We start from the raw sequence: 19,617 nt of genomic DNA on the forward strand, positions 1-19,617 counted from the left end.
GCGAACAACCCTGCCTCGTGCCCCTGCCGACCGGATAGCCCTGAGAAACCAAGGTCCCCAGCCGTACCCGCGCCTTAGCCGAGGAGTAAAGTACTCTCGTCCAACGCCGGAACCCCTCCTCAACTCCGAACTTCAACAGCACGCCATCTAGAAAGTCCCATTCCAAGCTGTCAAACGCCTTCTCGATATCAACCGTCAACACCACTGGGCCCTGTTCCGCTTCAGCTGCACTATCTATAACCCCGATCAGCCGACGAACATTCATCGAAGTGCTCCTAGACGGGATGAAGCCCGCCTGGTCCCCATGCACCAGGGAGGTCATCAGCGGTAGGAGCCTGGTAGCTAGGATACGACTCAAGATCTTATAATCCACGGTCAGCATAGACAATGGACGATAAGAAGAGACATCCAATGCATCCCTGCCCGGCTTCAGCAGCGGCACCACCAGCGCCTCCCTCATCGAGTCGGGCAACTGCCCCAACAGTCTCGCTTCCTCAAACACAATCTGCAGCCTGGGTGCCAATACCTCCATAAATTTAGCGTAGAACTCGACCGGCAGTCCATCTACCCCAGGGGTTTTGTTCCTTGCCATATGACCAATCGCCCCTCTGATTTCCGCCAGGGTGATGGGCCCCCCTAGATCTCGGGCGTCCTCCCCATCCAGTAACGGTAAAGGAATTCGACCCAGGTAATCCCCTATTTCCGTGACCGTTGCCTCGAGGTGGCTGGCATACAGTCCTGTATAGTATGATCGGAAGCGCCCTAGGACCGCCGACTGCGAATAGGTCACCTCCCCGTCCTCCCGTCGCACACTCAGGACCGGGCACCCCCTAGGGTTCGGATCAGCCAGCTTCGCCAGGAGCGTGCCCACCTTATCTCGCTCCTCATGCACTTTCACAGCATACAATTTGTAATCATAGCACCGCAATCTCTCTGTCTCAGTCGCCACAGTCTCCTTAGCCTGCAACAATCGGTCTTGAATCTCCGGCCGCTCGGGCCTTTGCTGTTCCACCCCTCTCAACACTTCTTCCGCTTTCGCAAGGTCATTCAGCACTGCCCCTCTCACAGTCAGAAACCGCCCCATACACACCCCTCTCACCACCACTTTCATTGCATCCCATTCAATCGCTCTAGTTGGCGTCGACCCAGCATTGTCCTCAAAATAGCCGTCAATGCCCTGGCGTACCGCGTCGCAAAACACCGGGTCCTCCAGCGTCTCCGGCCGCAGCCGCCACGTAGGGACAGCCGATCTCGCCAGCTGCCATTGCATAGAGAGCAACAGGGGGTTATGGTCCGAGATGGTCCTGGACAAATACTCAGAGCCAGTTACCACCCCCGCCAATGAATCGCTACATAGCACTGAATCCAGTCTAACATGTAGATCATGCAGCGTAGAGAAGTAGGAGTAATCTCGAATGTCAGGGTGTTGGGCCCTCCACACATCCACCAGACCCCACCTCTCCTGCCATTCCCGCCTATGGGTCGCCAGACGTCGCACTGGGGAGTCAACTAAGGGCGGGTGTGATCTATCCAACAGCACATCAGTAATGGAGTTAAAATCCCCCGCTAACAGTACGGGGCCTGCCAAATAATACGCCAGGGACCGCGATAAACCCTCAAAGAAACTAGCCTGATCGGTATTGGGGGCATAGACGTTACACAGCACCACCTCCCTGCCATGCAGCCGCCCCTCCACCACCACATAGCGACCCTCTGGATCTATCTTCTGACTCGTGACCTGGAAAGGCGTGCCCGCCCTAACCCATATCAACACCCCTCTGGCAAATGCCGAATAAGTCGTGCCAAACACCTGCCCCCTCCACCTCTTCTGCAACGCTTCACATTCCTGCCGTGTCAAATGTGTCTCCTGGAGCATCGCTATTTGAACGCCCCGCCTCACCAGGTAGGCGTGAACCTTGTGGCGCTTCACCATAGTCCGAATTCCCCGGACATTCCATGTCATACATTTCAGGTTAGGTAACGTCCCCATAGAGCAACAATCCCAACAGTGATGTGTGCCAATGTGTGTTACCCGCATCGCAGCATTGGTGGATCCCCTTCAAAACATGTCCCCCAACTTCCCCCAACCCCCTCCCCAGGACAGGGCCTAGTAACCCAGCTTCAGCCCCGTTCCAAACTTCAAACACCCAACACATCACACTAACCTGTGGTCGTCACCACAGAAGACCTTAAGGGTCTAATGAGGGCTATGGAGCTCCTAACCAGGACGACAGAGCAACCACCCCGCGCCCACAGCCCCACACTGTCAATGCAGCCCCATACCTGGTAGTCAAATAAAGATCAGGATCATTCGCCCCTTCAGGCCACCCAGAAATGTACAGCAGCCAGTAGCATCATCCATTAAAGATACCATCCGACGTCTGTGGGGTGACCTCCGGTCCCAGCCCTCCACCCACTTCTGAGTCTTCGTCACCGGATTTCTCTCCTTCCACTTCCGACGCCGAGCCTCTGGAAGCGTCCTCCTGCTGTGACCCTGTAATGCTAGCCGTGGCCTCCAATGCACTCTGTCTATCGGCCAGCATTTGTGCCTCCCGTTCGGCTCTCTGGCGCCTATTCCTGGAGCGGATGCGTTGGGACTTCCTGACCCTGACCGGCTGCTGGCGATCCCTGGCAGGTCTGTGTGTACGATCCGTCCCCGCACGATACAGTTCCAGCCAGGACCACGCTTCATCGGGCGTATGGAAAAAATGAGTAATGTCATCAACTATGACCCGCAGCTTGGCCGGAAAAAGCAAGGAATATTGGAGTCCTTCTTCCCGTAGCTCCTTCTTCACCGACAGGAAGGAAGCCCTGCCCCTCTGAACTTCCTGCGTGTAATCCGGAAAAATCGTCACCTTATTATTATCCACCTGGAAGGGCCCCAGGGATCTCGCCCGCTGGATCAGCAGATCCCGATCCTTGTAGTGCAGCAGTTTGACCACCATCGGTCGGGGCGGCCTGCCCTCCAGGGGTGGCTTGGCGGGCACCCGGTGAGCCCTTTCCAGCGAGAAGAAGGGGGACAGGCCTTCCGGCGCCACCACTGTTCGAAACCAATCCTCCATGTAGGACACCGCATCACTTTTCTCAATCTTCTCCGGAAGCCCCACCACCCGCACGTTGTTCCGTCGATTGCGTCCTTCCGCGTCCTCAGCTCGCCGCTCCAGGATCGCCAATCGATGTAGAACGTCCTCAATTTTATGTTCCGCGGTGACCACCGCCGGTTTCAGCTCCTGGAGCAGTTGTTCGTTACTTTTCACTCTGTCCGAGAGCTTGGCGTGGTCCGCTCTCAGTAGGCCAAGCCCCGTCGCCACCTGTGCTATGTCCTGGTGTAGTTCATCTTTTGTAGCAGTTATCGCGGCCAAGATAGCATCAAGGCGGAGACCCAGGCGTTGTTCCTGCGGCGACGGCCCCTCTGCGATAGCGCCCTCCACGTCTCCAGATCCCCTGCTGCCACGCTCAGGCGGCGCCACGACGCCACTCCCCTGCTCGGCCATCTTGGAAGCGGGAAACAGGCAAGCAACTCCCACCAAAGCCAGCCAATAGGGGCGGTCCCTCCGGCGGTTCGGTCCTAGGCTCGCCCCGCGATGTCCAATAGTATATCCAAAGGAGCGGTACTCTCCAATGTCCAGGCTAGACACTACCACGCCGGGCCAGCTAGTCCTCCTCCACACTCAGCCGGTAGCCTGCAGCCCAGAGGTGCACGCCGTGCAGGCCCCACCACAATCACCGTGCGCCTCCACTGCCCCTCAAGTCCAGGGAGCACTGCCCTCTCGCGACAGCAGGCAGCCGGAAGCTCGTGTCCTCGGGCAGGTCCAGCAAGCCGCACCAGAATGGGTTCCGTCCTAAACCCGATGTCCCTGCAGAGCCAGCGACCGCTGGTCCACTTCCCGCACCAGGAGAGGGTGTCACCCAGGGTCCTCAAGCAGGGCCCGGCAGCAGCTGGCGCAGAAGGGCAATAAGATCCTCACGCAAACACTGGGCAGTTAGAGGAAGCTCGCCCCAGACCCCTCCACAGGTCCCGCTATTCCCTGCCAGGAAGCAGTCCAACCCCAGGCGCTATTTATATGCACAACCGGGGCAGTCCACAATGTCCCGAGCTGGGCTGTAGAACGCAGGCCACCGCGGCGCCAGTGTTCGTCGGGGCGGAATAGTAGTGCTCAGGTCCTGCACACCCCTGCCGGCCACCGGGCGAGCAGCCCGCCAGCCACCGCTCAGCCAATCTGCCCCTCGGGACGCCCCTGGTGCTGCGGGCGGCTCCCGCTTCCAGCGCTCCGGTAGCTCTCTGTGTGTGCCACTGCGCCACTGCGGTCACTGCTGGGGCGGTCGTATCGGCCGGCGGCCCCTCGCTCCAGCCGCGCCCCCGCCCTCCCAGCGCAAGCCGGGGCCCAGCTCTCCAGCCGGCTGGGAAATCAAGCGGGGGGAGGGGCGCCTCTCACCTCCGTTTGCCGCATCGGTCTCCGCCGCCGCTGTGGCCCGTACCAGCAGTCCGCCTCCCGGCTCACCGCCTCGGCGCCGTCCTCCAGTCGTCTTCCCCCGGTCTCTCTCCTCCACACAGCGCAGCCCTCGGCGCTTTCAGTTACGAGGCGCCGCCATCTTGCCTCCTTGAACCGGCCAGACCGGGCCAGTCGCCAGATCAGCCCACACTCGGCGATCGGGGGCCAGTCGGGGTCCGGGCGCAGCCCACTAGGTCAGTGACCTTCCAGGACCTCAGTGTCCGCTGCCAGGCGACCTGGGGCTCGGGTCGCAGGAGAAAGTACGGGACTCGGCGCGGAGCAACTCGCTCACGCAGCCATCCCGGTCGGCGCTTAAGCCACGCCCCTCCTTAATTATTCAAAATGATCTTGTTCTTGGAAACTGGGAACTGTCATCACTAATATCCAGGATCTGCGTCAATGGTGTAGAGGTAACAAGAGTCACTGATGTTTCAGACCCAATCTTTCCTTCAACAGTTAGATCTGATGAATGATTAGTTAAGTGCCTAAAATGAGAAGAGTCTCTGGTAGTAGATACCATTTGAAAAGGTTGTGCATCAAATGGAGTATCAGATTTTCTTCTCTGCATCTGTCATGCGAGCACTCTATCTTCTTTCTTAAGGGCGATGTTCTTCACACTTCTTCTGTGGTCAGCATATGCTTTCATCTTTTGTTTTTTCACTAAGTCCTTCTTATAAGTTGCTTTCTCATCTTTCGTTCTCTGATTGGTCCATTGAGGTAACTTGGGGTTTCATTGCTCTCCCGAACATCAGTGTCGCAGGACTTTCACCTTTGGTGGAGTATGGTGTTGAAAGATGAGCTCTCAAGGTAAAATTCAGCACAGCTTTCAAATTGTGCTTCTCAAGAGTAGCATACTACACTGCTTTCTTTAGCATACTCATAAAATGCTCAACAAGTTCATTGGCCTGCTGCCACAAAGGTGTCCTCTTCTGATGCATTATATTCAAATGCTCCAAGAAACACTTGGCTTTTGAAAGGGCGGCCATTGGCAAACTTCACTATGGCTGGAAGACCCCATGTTGCGAAGATGCCATCTAGTCTTTCAATGACTCATTCTTGAGGAGTAGATAAAAAATCTCGAATTGATGGAAATTGTCAATATTAAATCATAATCACCAGCAGGTGATGTCCATTGTCGAGTGGACCCAAATAGTCAATGGCTATTCTCTCCCATGCATGCTTTGTGAGTTCTGATATTTTCCAGCTGTGGTGAGTAGTTTTTGTAGAAAGGCAGTTGCATAAATGACAGCCATTTAATTCCTTTGCAACCCTGTCATCAAGATAAGGAAACCAGACAAGGGCTCTTAGAGCTCGGTTTCTAGCAAAGATTCCACAATATCCTTCATGGGTAACTTCAATTATTTTCTGTGGCAGACTCTCCGGAATCAGAATTCTCGACCCTCACAGTATAACTCCTTCCTGAGTTATGGACAGTTTATCCTTGACATTTTTGTATTTTTGATATTCACCATCACTGGTGAGCGGTGAAGTGTATTGGTTCCATGACTAATGTGTAATTACTTCAACTTGTACATGTCATTATCATGGCTTGAGGCAGTGATAATCTGGGCTAACTAAATGGCAGCTGGTTTGTTTGATTTTACAATTAAGTTAACATAGGCCTCAGCCATCTTGGACGGAGTACTATAAACTTGTAAAGGCACCGTGGAAAAGTAGTCAGTAGGGTTTTGATCCTTCCATGGACAATACATAATGGTATAATTATACTCTTGTAACCGTAGTCCCTATTGTTCAATGCAAGGAGGCATTTTGGCCTTTGGATTGCCAAATAGTCAGTAAAGCTCGATGATAATTTACCAACGTAAATGGTTTTCCGTACAGGAATACATGGTAATGTTCTCAAGCCCATACCATGGCTAAGCTTTCTTTTTTAGGTTGTGAGTAAGCACGTTCTATTTGGGACAAACGTCTACTTGCATATGCCACAATATGCCTTTGAGTAATCGGGTGTCCGCTGTGCTGTGCATGGATAGCGCCTAACCCAATTGGGCTAGCTTCCACAACAACTTCTGAGTGAAGCTTTGGATTAAAGTATGTCATGTCATTGACATTGACTTATCTGATTCTTTTAAAGCTTTTCTCACATTCATGTGACCAAAGAAATGAAACATTATTTTTCCTCAAATCTTTCAACAGAGCACTTAAAGTGCCAAAGTCTTGTATGTATCTGGAACAGTAAATGTCCATGCCAAAAATTGAACGCAGCATAGAAACATCTTGTGGGGGATCAGCATTTGACAGCGTTTGTACTTTAGCTATATCTTTTGCTATACCCTCATCAGAAAAGATATTGCCAAATAATTTTAGCTTTGTCTTATGGAGTTCACACTTGTTTGCATTCAAATTCAAACATGCTTCAGCAAGTAAACAACATACTTGTGTAAGAGCTTTATCATGCTACTTTTGTGTACGTCCAAAAACCAATAGGTCATCTCTGTAATTGAATGCATTCATGACAAGCTGTATGATACGTCAAATAACGTCTTGAAATAGTTCTGCAATGGATGACACACCAAAACTTAGGGCCAGATGTAGGTAGCCAAATACCGGTCGGTAACGGCCCAAAATCGGTAAAATCGTCCGTTACCGACCGGTATTGAGAAAAAGAGATGTAGGTGTCAAAAATATACCGGATCAGTAAATATGAATCGGTAAAATACCGATTCTGTATTTTCCGAATACATATTTACCGAATTTGTATTTACCGATGCCTTATTTACCGAGTCCTTATTCACTGAATCGGTAAATAAGAAATCGGAAAAAAAGCCCATTGAGATGTAGGAAAGGCCAAAAATACCGAATTCAATGAAATTCGGTATTTAAGAGTCGGTATTTACCATGGACTGAAAGCAGGTGGTAACCATGTGCAGGCTATAAGAATGGGCCCAAAATGCAACAGTGTTGCAAAAATGGCGGCACCCTATGTGATTGCGAGGAGGCGAAGGCTACAGGCTGCAGGTCTGAGGGTATGGCAAAGGGAGGAGCAGGTATACAGGCAGAGGATTACTCTGTTCCAATTGACTGAGCCTGAGATACTCCAGAGGTACAGGCTGCACCCCAGAACCATCATGGACCTAATAAGGGACCTCCACCCATACCTGGATCACCCAACACCCAGGGCCCACGCCATCCCACCCCATGTCCAGGTGCTGTGTAGCTTACACCTGCTGGCCTCTGGGTGCTACCAGAGTGTGATAGCTGCAGTAGGAGGTGTATCCCAGAGCTGTCTGTTCCGTTTTTTCAGGAAGTTTCTGGATGCCATGACGCAGAGAATGGGACATTACATCCGGTTCCCTGACACACCTGCGGAACTTGCAAAAACAAAAACTGATTTTTATGGACTGGCACACTTCCCGCATGTGATAGGCTGCATAGATGGCACCCACATTCCCCTATGCCCACCTGCAGCCACCGAACACATATACAGAAACGGTAAGTCTACGCACTCCATCAATGTGCAGGTGATATGCAATGCAGGCAACATCATCACCGACATAGTGGCCAAATTTCCTGGGAGCATGCACGACTCATAAATTTTCCAGAACAGCGGAATATACACACGGCTAGTTGCTGGAGATTTTGGAGATGGATATCTGCTAGGTAAATACGTGTAACACACCCTGTAATGAATGGCAGCTGAAGGTGCAATGTGATTGTAACTCATGTACCTCTCATTCCCTCCCAGGTGATAGTGCATATGCCCTGCGTTCCTTTGTGCTCACACCGTACCTCAACCCAACCAACAGAGCCGAAAGGCGATACAATGTGGCACACAGGTCTACTCGCAACGTAGTGCAGCGAACATTTGGACTCCTCAAGAGCAGGGTCCACTGCCTCCACAAGAGTGGAGGTGCTCGACAGTACACCCCCAACCTGTGTTGCAAGATAATAGTGACCTGTGCAATTTTGCACAATCTTGCTACCAAGGAAGGCACAGAGGTGGAGTTGACACATCATGAGAACATCGATGATGACCAAGAACATGCAGAGCCCCAGGCAACAGGACCAGCAGCACTAGATGGTAGATTGAGACGGACAGAAATTACACGTCGATATTTCTAGGTAATGTATGACACATAGACAGGTGTAGTGTTTGACAAGTGTAGTTTAATCTTCACTACATCATCATTGTAACATCGGAAAAGGCTTTATTAATCAAAGTCAATGTCTCTGGCTGCTCCTGCTCAGTTGCCGTCACTGTGTGCAGTTGAGTCAATCTGCAGCATAGGTCAGTGCTTCCGTCCACGCACTACATTGCGCGATTGTTGTGCCTGGCTTTCATATTCTCTGCTGGGGCCTGACTCAGCATGGCTGCGCCTGCCGCTCCTGCGCACCTCCGGTACAGGTGTGCTGGAGCCACTCCTGCTGGTTGACCCCGCTGTCTCCTACAGACCCGTGTCACCAACATTGCCTGTGTTAGTGTTGAGCATCTGCTCCATCGCAGAGGTCACTCTTCCCATGCCCCGTGTCAAGTCTGTGCAGCAGTGCACTATTGCATCCTGCATGGAAATAGAGCGTCAGCACAGTAGTGATGTACTTGTAGCAAATCTGTTCATTGCCTTTGTTTGTTGGCGCATATACTGTCGATCCCTGCCACGCTGTAGATGGTCCCTGTCCAACTTATCCGACAGTACTCCCATGTATGTGGAGATGTCTGTAATCCCCTTTGCAATTTGGTCCAGACTCGATGCAATGTGGCCTATGCCCTTGTCCATGTTGGTCATTTTACTGTTCATGCAGCGAACCTGCCTATGCATGGCTAACAGTGCTTTGGCCTGCTGGCGCTGTACCTTCACCATTGTGCCCTCCAGGCCACAGAAGACGCTCTCCCCTTCCTGCCCCTCCCCACCCTCACGTGCCCTCCTGCCAAGTACACTGGTGCGCGCAGCGCCTGCTGCAATCGGTGGTCTAGCCCTGTCAGCCACAGGTGTAATTTTCTGGGGGACATCATCCTCATCCTCCGATTCAGAGGTTTGCAGGATCCTCTGAGGGGGCTCCTACTTGCCCCTCCCGGCATCGACACCCTGGACATTGCTATGGGTGTGTTTGACATGTCAGGAGATCCAAACAACAGAGGAGAAAGTGGGACAGGTGTTGTGGGTCGGTCTGGTGATGAGGCTTCCTGGGTGGTGTCGTTGCCTCCTTCTACCGCCCTGTGACCAAATTCTCTTCTCTTTCTCCCCTCTCTTAGTTGCTGGTGCCCTCTCCTCCCTTGGTGGTGCTGAACTGCGTGAGGACTCTCCTGTGGAATGAAATTGACATAGGGTCAATGTTGTTGTTCATCTGTGTGTAGTTCTTAAATAAATAGTCTACACACCTTTGCCCAGTGCACATTGTGTGTTTGGTGATGTGTGTGGCATGCCTTCCAGAGTCATGTGGTGGATGGTTTGCATCTATGTATTCATGACTACGTCTATCATGATGCATTGCTGCCACGAAGTATGAGCTGTTATGCAGTGTGATGATTCTACACAGTGGGGTACGGGGTCAGGTTGATGGTTGTGGATAAGGGTACATGCCTCTTACCTTGTTTCTTTGTAGCTTTTGCTGTACTGTCCAGGTCTCCTATACCATGGATGCATTCTGGCTCCATGGTGGTTTCCACTAGCTCCTCAATCGCTGTCAGCTTTTATGCTTTGCTCCTGCCACCTCCAGTCACACCAGCATCCTTTTTCTGGGCTACAATCTTTTTTTTTGTCACAATGCGCAGGTCGTACCACCGCTTTTTTATGTCCTCAATCTCCCGGTGGGTCACACCAATGGCATTCACTTTGCCCTGTATGGAAATCCAAATGTTCCTCTTCACAGTCTCTGCAACATGCAGAGACTATCTCCCGAAAATTTGGCTGTAGTGGCTTGCAATTTCCTCTACAGCCACCTGTAGTTCCTCTGGGCTGAACTTGATCTTCCTTTTTCTCTCCCCACCATCCTTTTGGCCTTCATATGACTCCATTCTGTAGCACTGCTTGCCTGTGGATGCTCTGCTCCTCTCACCTCTGCTAAATTGTTTGTTCTGTTGGTTTGCACCTGCATGGGTGTGGCCACTCCCAGGTACTGGGGTGGGGTGCTTCAATCTGATTGGTTGGATTCTCAGGGTCTTGGTTGTGGGGTGTGTAGGGTGTCCCTGATTGGTTGGCAGGCTCACATGGCATTTTTCAAACTTCCGTTTCAGTAATTACCGATTCGGTAATTACAGATTCGGATGATTCCGAATCGGATTTATCCGATTCTGTGAATCCCATTCATTCCTATGGGCCAGGAGGCCCCTAGGAATGCTTGTGTTTCACTGACTCAGAATTTACCGACTCGGAATTGTCCGATTCGGTAATTACCGATTTGGGTTACCGAGTCATACCGAATCGGTAACTTTTACCGAATTTTTACCTACATACCATTTACCAATTCAGAAATACCGATTCGGTATGAGTCGGTATTTATGAATCGGTAAATGGAAATTACCTACATCTGGCCCCTAGTCTTTTGTATCAAAACAAACCAGCATTTGTAGAAAAGGTTATAATGTACCTGCAATCTTCTTCAAGATCTAATTGATGATAACTTTTATTTAAATCAAGGCGAGAGAAGACCTTTGCACCATTTAATTGCGTTATCATGCTAGCAATGTGTGGACCTGAATGTTATTCTCGTTCAATTGCGTTGTTGACCTGACGCATGTCAAGGCATATGCGTACAGCTCCTTCACTGTCCTTTTTAGGCACTACTACTATTAGAGAAACCAATGGCATTGGACCATGCTTAGAAAGTGATCCAGGCTCGTTTTCAACAGCTTCTTGTTGATGAAATGCAATCCATCTATGTCTCTGAGCAACAGAACAACAGAACAGATATCCTCATTAATATGTAACTTTTCTTTTATAGTCTTAAGCTTTCCCAAACCATGAAATAACAAAGGGACCTGACTTACTATTTCGTGGTGAACATTCATGTTGTAGTTCATGGAAATCAGTCCCATATCAGCGGCTGTGCTGAAAATGAGCAGACAGGCACTTGACGCAGTGCCTTGAAGCTCATGAATGGGTGCGTTCACCTTTGTTGTCTTGTGTTTCATTTTCACTGCAAATGAACCATGACTTTTTAAGGACATAAATTCAGCCCATGTATACAGTTTGGTTTTGAAGGTGTGTGTATCTGCAATAGGGATAATTAATTGTATTTCTCCGCAGGCATAATGTTTATCGATGCATCACTGTAGATAATGAAAGGTATCAAACAATCATTTACTTTGAGTGTAAACTACTGACAGTGTTTGAGTGACTTTTTTACTTTGGCTGGTTGATCGTTCTTTGACGGACATTTTTCTTCACAAGCGGCCAAACCAACATGTGCACGCTATTATAAGGTAAACATCGACATAGCACAATAATTTTCATCACTTTCACTTCATACTGATACAGAAAAACTGTATGATGATGATTTAGATGACAATCAACTTCGTTCAGTGTCGATTTGTCTTAACTGATGTTGCCGCTTGGCCATGTGAGTGTGCTTTGAACATTGCTTCTGGAACATTCTGGTGGCCATTTTGTCTTCATTCCATGACTCACTTACTTTTTCCCTCGCTTTGCAAACCATCACAAAGTAGTTCTCCTCCCCACAGCCTTTACATATCTGTCCAAAAGTGGAATATTTGCCTTCATGTGAAAATGAAAATCCCCATCTAAAGCACAGCTTTTTTTATGTGGAGACATCACTTTGTGTCCTTCAGTCTTTTGTTTTGGCTTAAGTTTTACACTCATGACAGATTCATTCTGGGCACCTCCAGCCTCCATGCCAGCAGCTTGTCTGTCAGCATGCTCTTTGACTCTGGCAGCCATTAACATTTGTTCAAAACTTAGGGCTCCATAAGTCTGCCCGCCATCCTTGCAGCAAAGACCCCCCACCATAGTACTATGGCTGGGGGGTCCGCAGCGGATGGAAAAAACGTCTGCCTCTTTTCCGCCCAGTCGACAAGTCGGCCAGGCGGAAAAGGGTAAAATATGGTGGCATGTCTGTTTGACACCGCCAGCCATATTACGATGTAGGCATGCGATGTTTGCATGCAGGGGCCCGTTGCAGGCCCCCAGGGACTCTGGGGGGCAGGGGGTGCCCATGGGGGTACCTATGTTACCCCCCTGCATTTCAATGCACAATGTGGCAGGCACCGCGCGGTGCCTGTCACGTTGGTCATTGAAAGGCACTACCTGCCTTTGTGGCATTGCGGCGGGCGGTGCTTCCAGCACCGCCCGCCCCAATGCCACAAATGCGCCATGCGCCCGCCAGCATGGCGGGCGCATCCTGATTGGGAGTGCGGGACCGCCGCACCTTCAGCGGGTGGTCCCGTTTCCTGGGGGTATAGCGGGCGGATGCCCGCCATACTAATGACCCCTAAGAGTTTCTCTCAGCATTCGTCTTCTGAAGAAATCCGACAAGCATCCATCAATAACTCTCAAACGTATAGCTTCTTCATCATTAAATTAATTGAATTTACAATGTCTGACGAGTGTGTTGAGTCGCTCTACAAACTCAGAAATGGTTTCACCAACTTTCTGGCGTTCTTGGTTTAAGATGTATAGTTTGCATTCAACATTTGGCATTGAATTAAACTTGAGATTCAACACTTCTTTAATTTGACGATATTTGACTTATTCGTTAGTTCGCAGTATTTTCTTCATGACTTCTTTTACAACATCACCAGTAAGATTTTTGAGATACTTGATAATCTTTTTAGTATCAGTCTCTTCAAGTGCATCAATGAAATCATCAAATGTCTCCATCCAAGCAGTCCATCTATCGTCAAATTTTTGCTTTTTGGGGGTATCAAACGGTGGTGGTGGTTTCAGGAAAGCCGCAGCATTGTAGCCATTTATGGAACTAGCTGACCGTGAGGGTGGTGCTCTCTCTAGCTCTTGGCCTGGCATCTTGAACCTGCTTGTGTGAGCCATCTGTAAGGCCATCTCTGCTTGTGTGAGCCATCTTTAAGGCCTTTAGATGTGCTGGCCTCTGGATCATCCTGGATAACCTTTGGAAAGACAGCCTCAGTATTCGCAGATATCGGAGATCGTGGTGATTGTCGCACACTTGTCAAACACAAATCCTGTGCTTGATCTTGGTTGCAGTGCCTGGCACTGAGGTTGTACCGGCTCACTTTACTTAGGTTCTGGTGGGGAAATAACTGTTTTATCCTTTGACGGCTCTTTGCAAGCTCTTTGTCTTCATCACTTTCAAACTGTAATGTTATCCTACATTTTGTGTTATTCAATAGCTGCTCTTTGAAAATCTGTTTGTATCTGCCATCAGTATTAACGCTCCAATTTATGTCTGACTGTATAGTGCATAGCAGCGCAGTACATTTATGTACGGTCTGACCAGCAGGTTCTCAGTCACCGACATGTAGATTTCTTTGCAATGCTTTTGTTGTTTTCAACTTCTTTACAGTGGCTGGAGTTATGCTTTGAATCCACTTGCGTTAAGCGAAGGTTCTGTACTTCGACTGCAACACATGTGACATGCATGAGCAAACTCTTTGGGAGAGCACTGTTGCTCTTGGGGTTAATTATCCCCCAACTCATTGCCAGATGTACCGTTCTCCCCAGCCTGGTTACTCGCAAATGACTACGCCACACACGGAGCTTAGTATTACACTTCTTTATTCATATGTGTGTAACTGCGAACTCAACTTTTTAAACCAGCCTTCATTGCATTCTGCTCTAACACTTACATCACATTTCTACGGAGTTCATCATGAGCCAAAAGGGTTCCCTAATTTCTAACTCACAAGACACTACAGTATCCATGCTTGGCAGTGATCTGGAAAAAGGGTTGACCAAATATGCCAGGCAAGAACCAACAGCAGTTATTGTGACACAGAATACAAATTCACTGCGGACTAATTTAATTCATGAATTTATCAATATACAGATGCATAATTCATCCAACAGGAAAAATCCAATATTTAGGCCATAATGCCCAAACAAGCAGATAGAAATTTCTTTAAGTATGTTTAATAGTACTAGACAATTAACAATTAAGAGCTATGTAAAGTGATAGCACGGTGCAACAAATGTGAGGGTGTAACGTGTCTAAAGAGAAAAGAATCTCGGATTAAAAATTGTATGTAACATAAGCGATCTTTGAGTTTATGTGTTGGTTAGTCAGTGGTATTTCAACCTCAGTGGTGAGTGAGATGTGATCATTAGGACTGGGGACCAAAGCTGAGCACTATGGAAATGTGCTAGGTGGTCCCAAGCTGAAAGATTGTGAATGCAGAGCTGGCAAACAGAATGAATGACTCAATCATGGCAATCAGGACGACACCTGGATTGAAGGGCAGAGCTCAGTTTTTCTATAATGTGGTAAAACGGGGGTGTCTGATGGAATGCACCTAGAGTTAATGCATCAATGGTGCTCACATATGGGCTAAAAGGGAGGAGTTAACAGAGTTAAGGTTCCTCAACAGTCTCAACACCTTGTGAAGTACTAGTGAGGCAAGATTGGCTGAATTCTAGGGTCTGCAAATGCATAAATCCAAAGGATTCATCTGATGTGAAAATGGAGGAAAGGAATTGCACCCCTTGTTAGTAAATCACTAGTAGGTTAAGAAAGGTGCACTATGATAGTTCAATGTCAGTGTGCACAATTGAGACAAGCCAGTTGCAGGTGCATCTCCAGTTGAGCAGATGTGGGCCATGCAGTACTGTCTGGAGGCAGCAGCAAGAGTGCAGCTGTCTTCTAGACACAATGCATCGATGATGAGTGGATCACAGGTTGCAGAAGGGACTCCTTTCAGCTTGACTGGCTGAGTTATCAATTCAGTAGGTTGGTCCTCCCTGGGTTGAGGCAACAATTTAGTCTTCTTCTGATCTCAGGTCCGAGTACTTCAGCAGAGTTGCTTGAAGATGCTGTAGTGCAGCAGCAGTTCCTTCATCCGATCAGATGTACTCTTGGTCAGCACCTCTGCAGCTGCACAGTAACTTGGCATGCAGTGGCAAGTGACTCATTTCAGAAGCTTCACTACTAGCTGTATAGTTGACACAGACATGCTGGACAAGTGCAAAGGGCCTACACAGGTTTCTTTTTCAGCTGGCCAGAACACATGGGCTCACTTTAGACAAATGCCATGCTTGCGACAGCAAAATCTATTCCAGTACATTTGGTGAGTGTAATGATTTAGCAATAATTTTCTCATCAGGGGCGCAGACCACTCAAGTACACTTTGGGGCAAGTTCTATGGCTGCATCAGCAATGTCAGCAGAGTAACACACTACCGCAGTGCCATGAATCTTCCATTGTATGCGATAGAGACTGACTGTGGGTTAGGAGCATGCCAGGCATGCTTCCATGTGTCTCTGTCAGACGAACCTAAAGCACAGTGTTTACTACAGTTGGCCACTCAAGTAGTCAACTCCTGCAGGGGTGACTTGCTCCATCTCTCTATTTCTGGACAGGAGCCTCTAGGCTTTCTATCATGTATCTTTCTCGGGCTGTCTTCAAGACTCAGCCTGTGTCTAGAATGATGCTCCTCAGAGTAGGTTTGTCCCTAGGTAGCAGTGGCCAAAACAGAGGCACAAAGAGGTGTCAGCACTCTGCACTTGGCTACCACAGCCACACCGATCAGTAATCAGGAAGAGATACTAAAGGCTTTCTCCTTTCTTAAGGGGGCCCTTCACACTCTCTACCCCTAGCATCCAGCAGGTGACAGTATTTAGAGAAACTAATCAACAGCTCTCTAAAGCAAACGGGCCTCTCTGCATTCATAAGGAGGCTTGGCTCCTCTTTCCCCCATTTAGTGTCCACGAACCTTCCATCCATTGTCTGGAATGTAAACAATATACTTCCTTATCTGAGAATGTCATCTCACCTCGATCTTATTCACATGACCAGGCTTGGGACTTCCAAAATGGAACCCACAGGGCTTCCTTCCTCTGGTTCACTCACACATTCACAATGTGTGTCACTCACAGACCACACACATACATAGATACTCAAATACACTCAGGATATCAGTGCAGGGTTCATCTATTGCAGTCGAACTTTACACATGTGGATCAGCAGGCTACACTACCCTGACACCAGTTAAAAGGTCTGGTTACACTAAGATCACTAAAACAATGACATGCTACTGCCACAGTGCTACATGCTTCAACCCGTGACCGGGACAATAGGGCTCTGTCACTATGGCGAGCACATCTGACATGCCCCACCAGGTAGACGTCAACTTCAGTCCCAGAAACACAAGAAGACACAGGTCTACGCCTTCGTGCAAAACTAGATTAGCATGCGGCTGGGGCGAAAATCCAATAAACAAGATACCAGATGCTAGCAGTTGGACACTCAGGTTGGTGGACAAGACTATACACCATGCAAGGGACATTCATGTACCAATACCCAACCTAACACCAGAGTGTGATTCCTTACTTGCTGTACAGCACTCCCAAACCATACAACCTCATTCTTTCTAATCTACGAACCACCTCTACACAACACAACATCCCCTAATACCCTCCTGAATTCTGTATTAGATTTCATAATTCACTACTCTAATCTATGTAACCTAGAAGACCTCAATGCCTGGTTTATCATATCTGAATTCCACCTGACCGCAGGGATTCTCAATTACCTAAAAGGGCTCAACTTACCATAAGGGTAACACATGATATAGTCTACAATTTTTATGCCATACTCATGGATGAAAGGAGAACAGTCCATCATACTGTTTACTTCAAATTAACAGTCTCAATGATGCTATCACTACCAAAAAATCCCAATGGCACGAGGATAGCTTCCACTTTTTGAATCAGTTCCAGCACCATTTGAGATGTCCATAACTTTTCAAAGGTTAGGAACCATAATTTCAGTCGCAAAACATCGATACATGTCATTGATATGTGCGAGGTAATAAACATCTCTTTCACACCACCTATTTGCAAATGGGGATGATTTACACCCCTTTGGGAGTTGGACAGGTTTGTGAATGTAAATCGTCGGGTGCATTGTTTCTTAGGGAGATGGCTAACTCTTAACCTATTTGCATTTGAAGGGGTTAAAAGCAAAGCAGAAACCTTTAGAAGGAACAAGAAGGTCTGGTGATCATAACTCATTTACTTAAAAGGGGAAGAGAATATATAACTACAGTAAGAAAAGATAATAATTAAAAGAAAATCCTACTAAGGATCAGGAATATCCAGATTATTTTTACTGGACACCCTAAACCAGAGGCTTTGCAGAAGGTGAAAGGTTTTGGTTGAAGTCAGTTACCTTGTTAACCACGGATTCTCTGCAGCAACATCGCAAGCATTCAAATTGTTTTCTTATAGGATTTCCACTTAGCTGAATGTAGTTCACTTCAGGAGTCCAAGACTCCCAGGTATCTGGACAATGAGTCCACCATGTGAACTCCCACTTCTCTTCTGCAATCTTTTAAGGAGTTGAGATGATTTCTATTTTCTCAGTATAGTAGGTTACAATTCTCAGGGTGCGTCTTTATTCACTTTGCAGGATTCATTTGCACCATTTGGGCGTTGCCCATGCCTTGCAAAGCGTTTGTAGGTCAATAAAGAGAAATTGTCATCAACATCAGTGGTAATATGGAACATTGATTTTTAGTGGAAATGAAAGGACAAGTTCCCTGCCACAATATACATGGCCATTTTTTAATTTTCATTTAGTCTCTGGTGAAGGTACTCACACTGTACTCCACTGGTTTTTTTCGGAGGGTAAAGATTCAGTTTGAGTTAACAACTTACTGTTACTAAAGTCTATGTAGCGCCTGTGCTTATATCTAATGGTGAGTATGTCTTTCCCTCTTCTCTGTTCTCTTTTCAGGACCTGACTTAGTTTCTATATCCCATCTCTCCACATACCATCATTTATGTCCTTCTCTCTTTCTGTGTTTGATCCATAGATGACAAGCGATCACTGAAAGTGCTTCTTTAAGACCCGTCCCTGCTATAGCTTTAAACACAATGGTGTCTTAAATAGATTAAGAGCTGGAACAGTGGTATTTTACCACCTTAGACAGTAGACAGTGTTAAATGTTTGTTGTCACTGGAACTTTAAAGCAATGTGATGCTTTTGGCTGGAAATGTAGCAGTGTTTTTTTAAGTAATTGCACAGCACAACAGAAAACAAAACAACAGCAAAACACAAAGCAAAATAACAACATAGCAAAAACATAGTGACACACAAACCCTATGCAAATACAACATATGATAACGGAGCAATGACACAATGCAATGATGCAGCACAAAACCACAACAGTAAAAAAACACACTACATGTCAATACCACAATAAACTCAGCACAACAAATATGCACAAGTATCTTCATCACACATTACCACCTCTACAAATCTGCTTACATGATATGGTGGTAAGAGGTGTTTGCACCACCCACTGTTTCAATTAACATTAGGGCAAAAACAACAGTTGATGGACAGAATGCAGAACAATGTCATACATTCAGCCCAGTACAGAGATCTGGGCATAATTCCATCGTTTTTTTGCACTCCACACCACCCCAGCTCAGACATGGCCATATGCAAATCAGCCTTGACCCTGTACCTCATGGGAACAGTCCAGCCCGAACTGCCAAGCCATGTCTTCCCTGGACCGGAATCAAGCATCCTAGGACCGGTTTCTGGCTATCAGCCTTCATCAGCCAGGATAGCTTGACTCTAGTGGTGAGGCGAGCTAGGAACTCACATCTGAGCATACCCGTCCCACTCAATTAACATTAGGGACATCCAATGGCAACATTCAAAAATGTTTTGCTCACTAACCTTAATGTTTTCCCTTCTATTTTCTCACTTTATTTGCTGCAGCTGAGGAAAACGTATGGCGATGTCTTCAGCGTGCAATTCTGCTGGGAAAACGTGGTGATCATCAACGGGCTGAAGTCAGTGAAGGAGGGGCTCATTGCCAAATCCGACGACACTTCCGACCGGCCGCCTGATATACTCTCCAAAATAGCTGGCTTCAAGGAGGACAGTTCAGGTTTGAAACTGACTAAAGTTTTCTGCAGTAATTTGGCAATGAACACAGACAGCTACCATAATTTGTCAAAATAGCCTGTTTTACCAGTGCAAAATCACATTCAGAATTCCAGAA

The 19,617-nt window shown here is 47.9% G+C and overlaps 1 protein-coding gene across 2 annotated transcripts in view; it reads left to right on the plus strand.

The window, feature by feature from the left end:
- LOC144825548 (cytochrome P450 2D6-like) overlaps positions 1-19,617 on the plus strand; it is a 470,217-nt gene that overhangs the window by 28,279 nt on the left and 422,321 nt on the right. For both annotated transcript variants that reach the window (XM_078684165.1, XM_078684166.1), the window contains exon 2: positions 19,332-19,503. In XM_078684165.1, the coding sequence (XP_078540291.1) occupies positions 19,332-19,503 (172 nt within the window). The remainder of the gene's footprint in view (positions 1-19,331; positions 19,504-19,617) is intronic.

Source organism: Lissotriton helveticus, chromosome 1_1 (genome assembly GCF_964261635.1).
Source record: "Lissotriton helveticus chromosome 1_1, aLisHel1.1, whole genome shotgun sequence".
Lineage (NCBI taxonomy): Eukaryota > Metazoa > Chordata > Amphibia > Caudata > Salamandridae > Lissotriton > Lissotriton helveticus.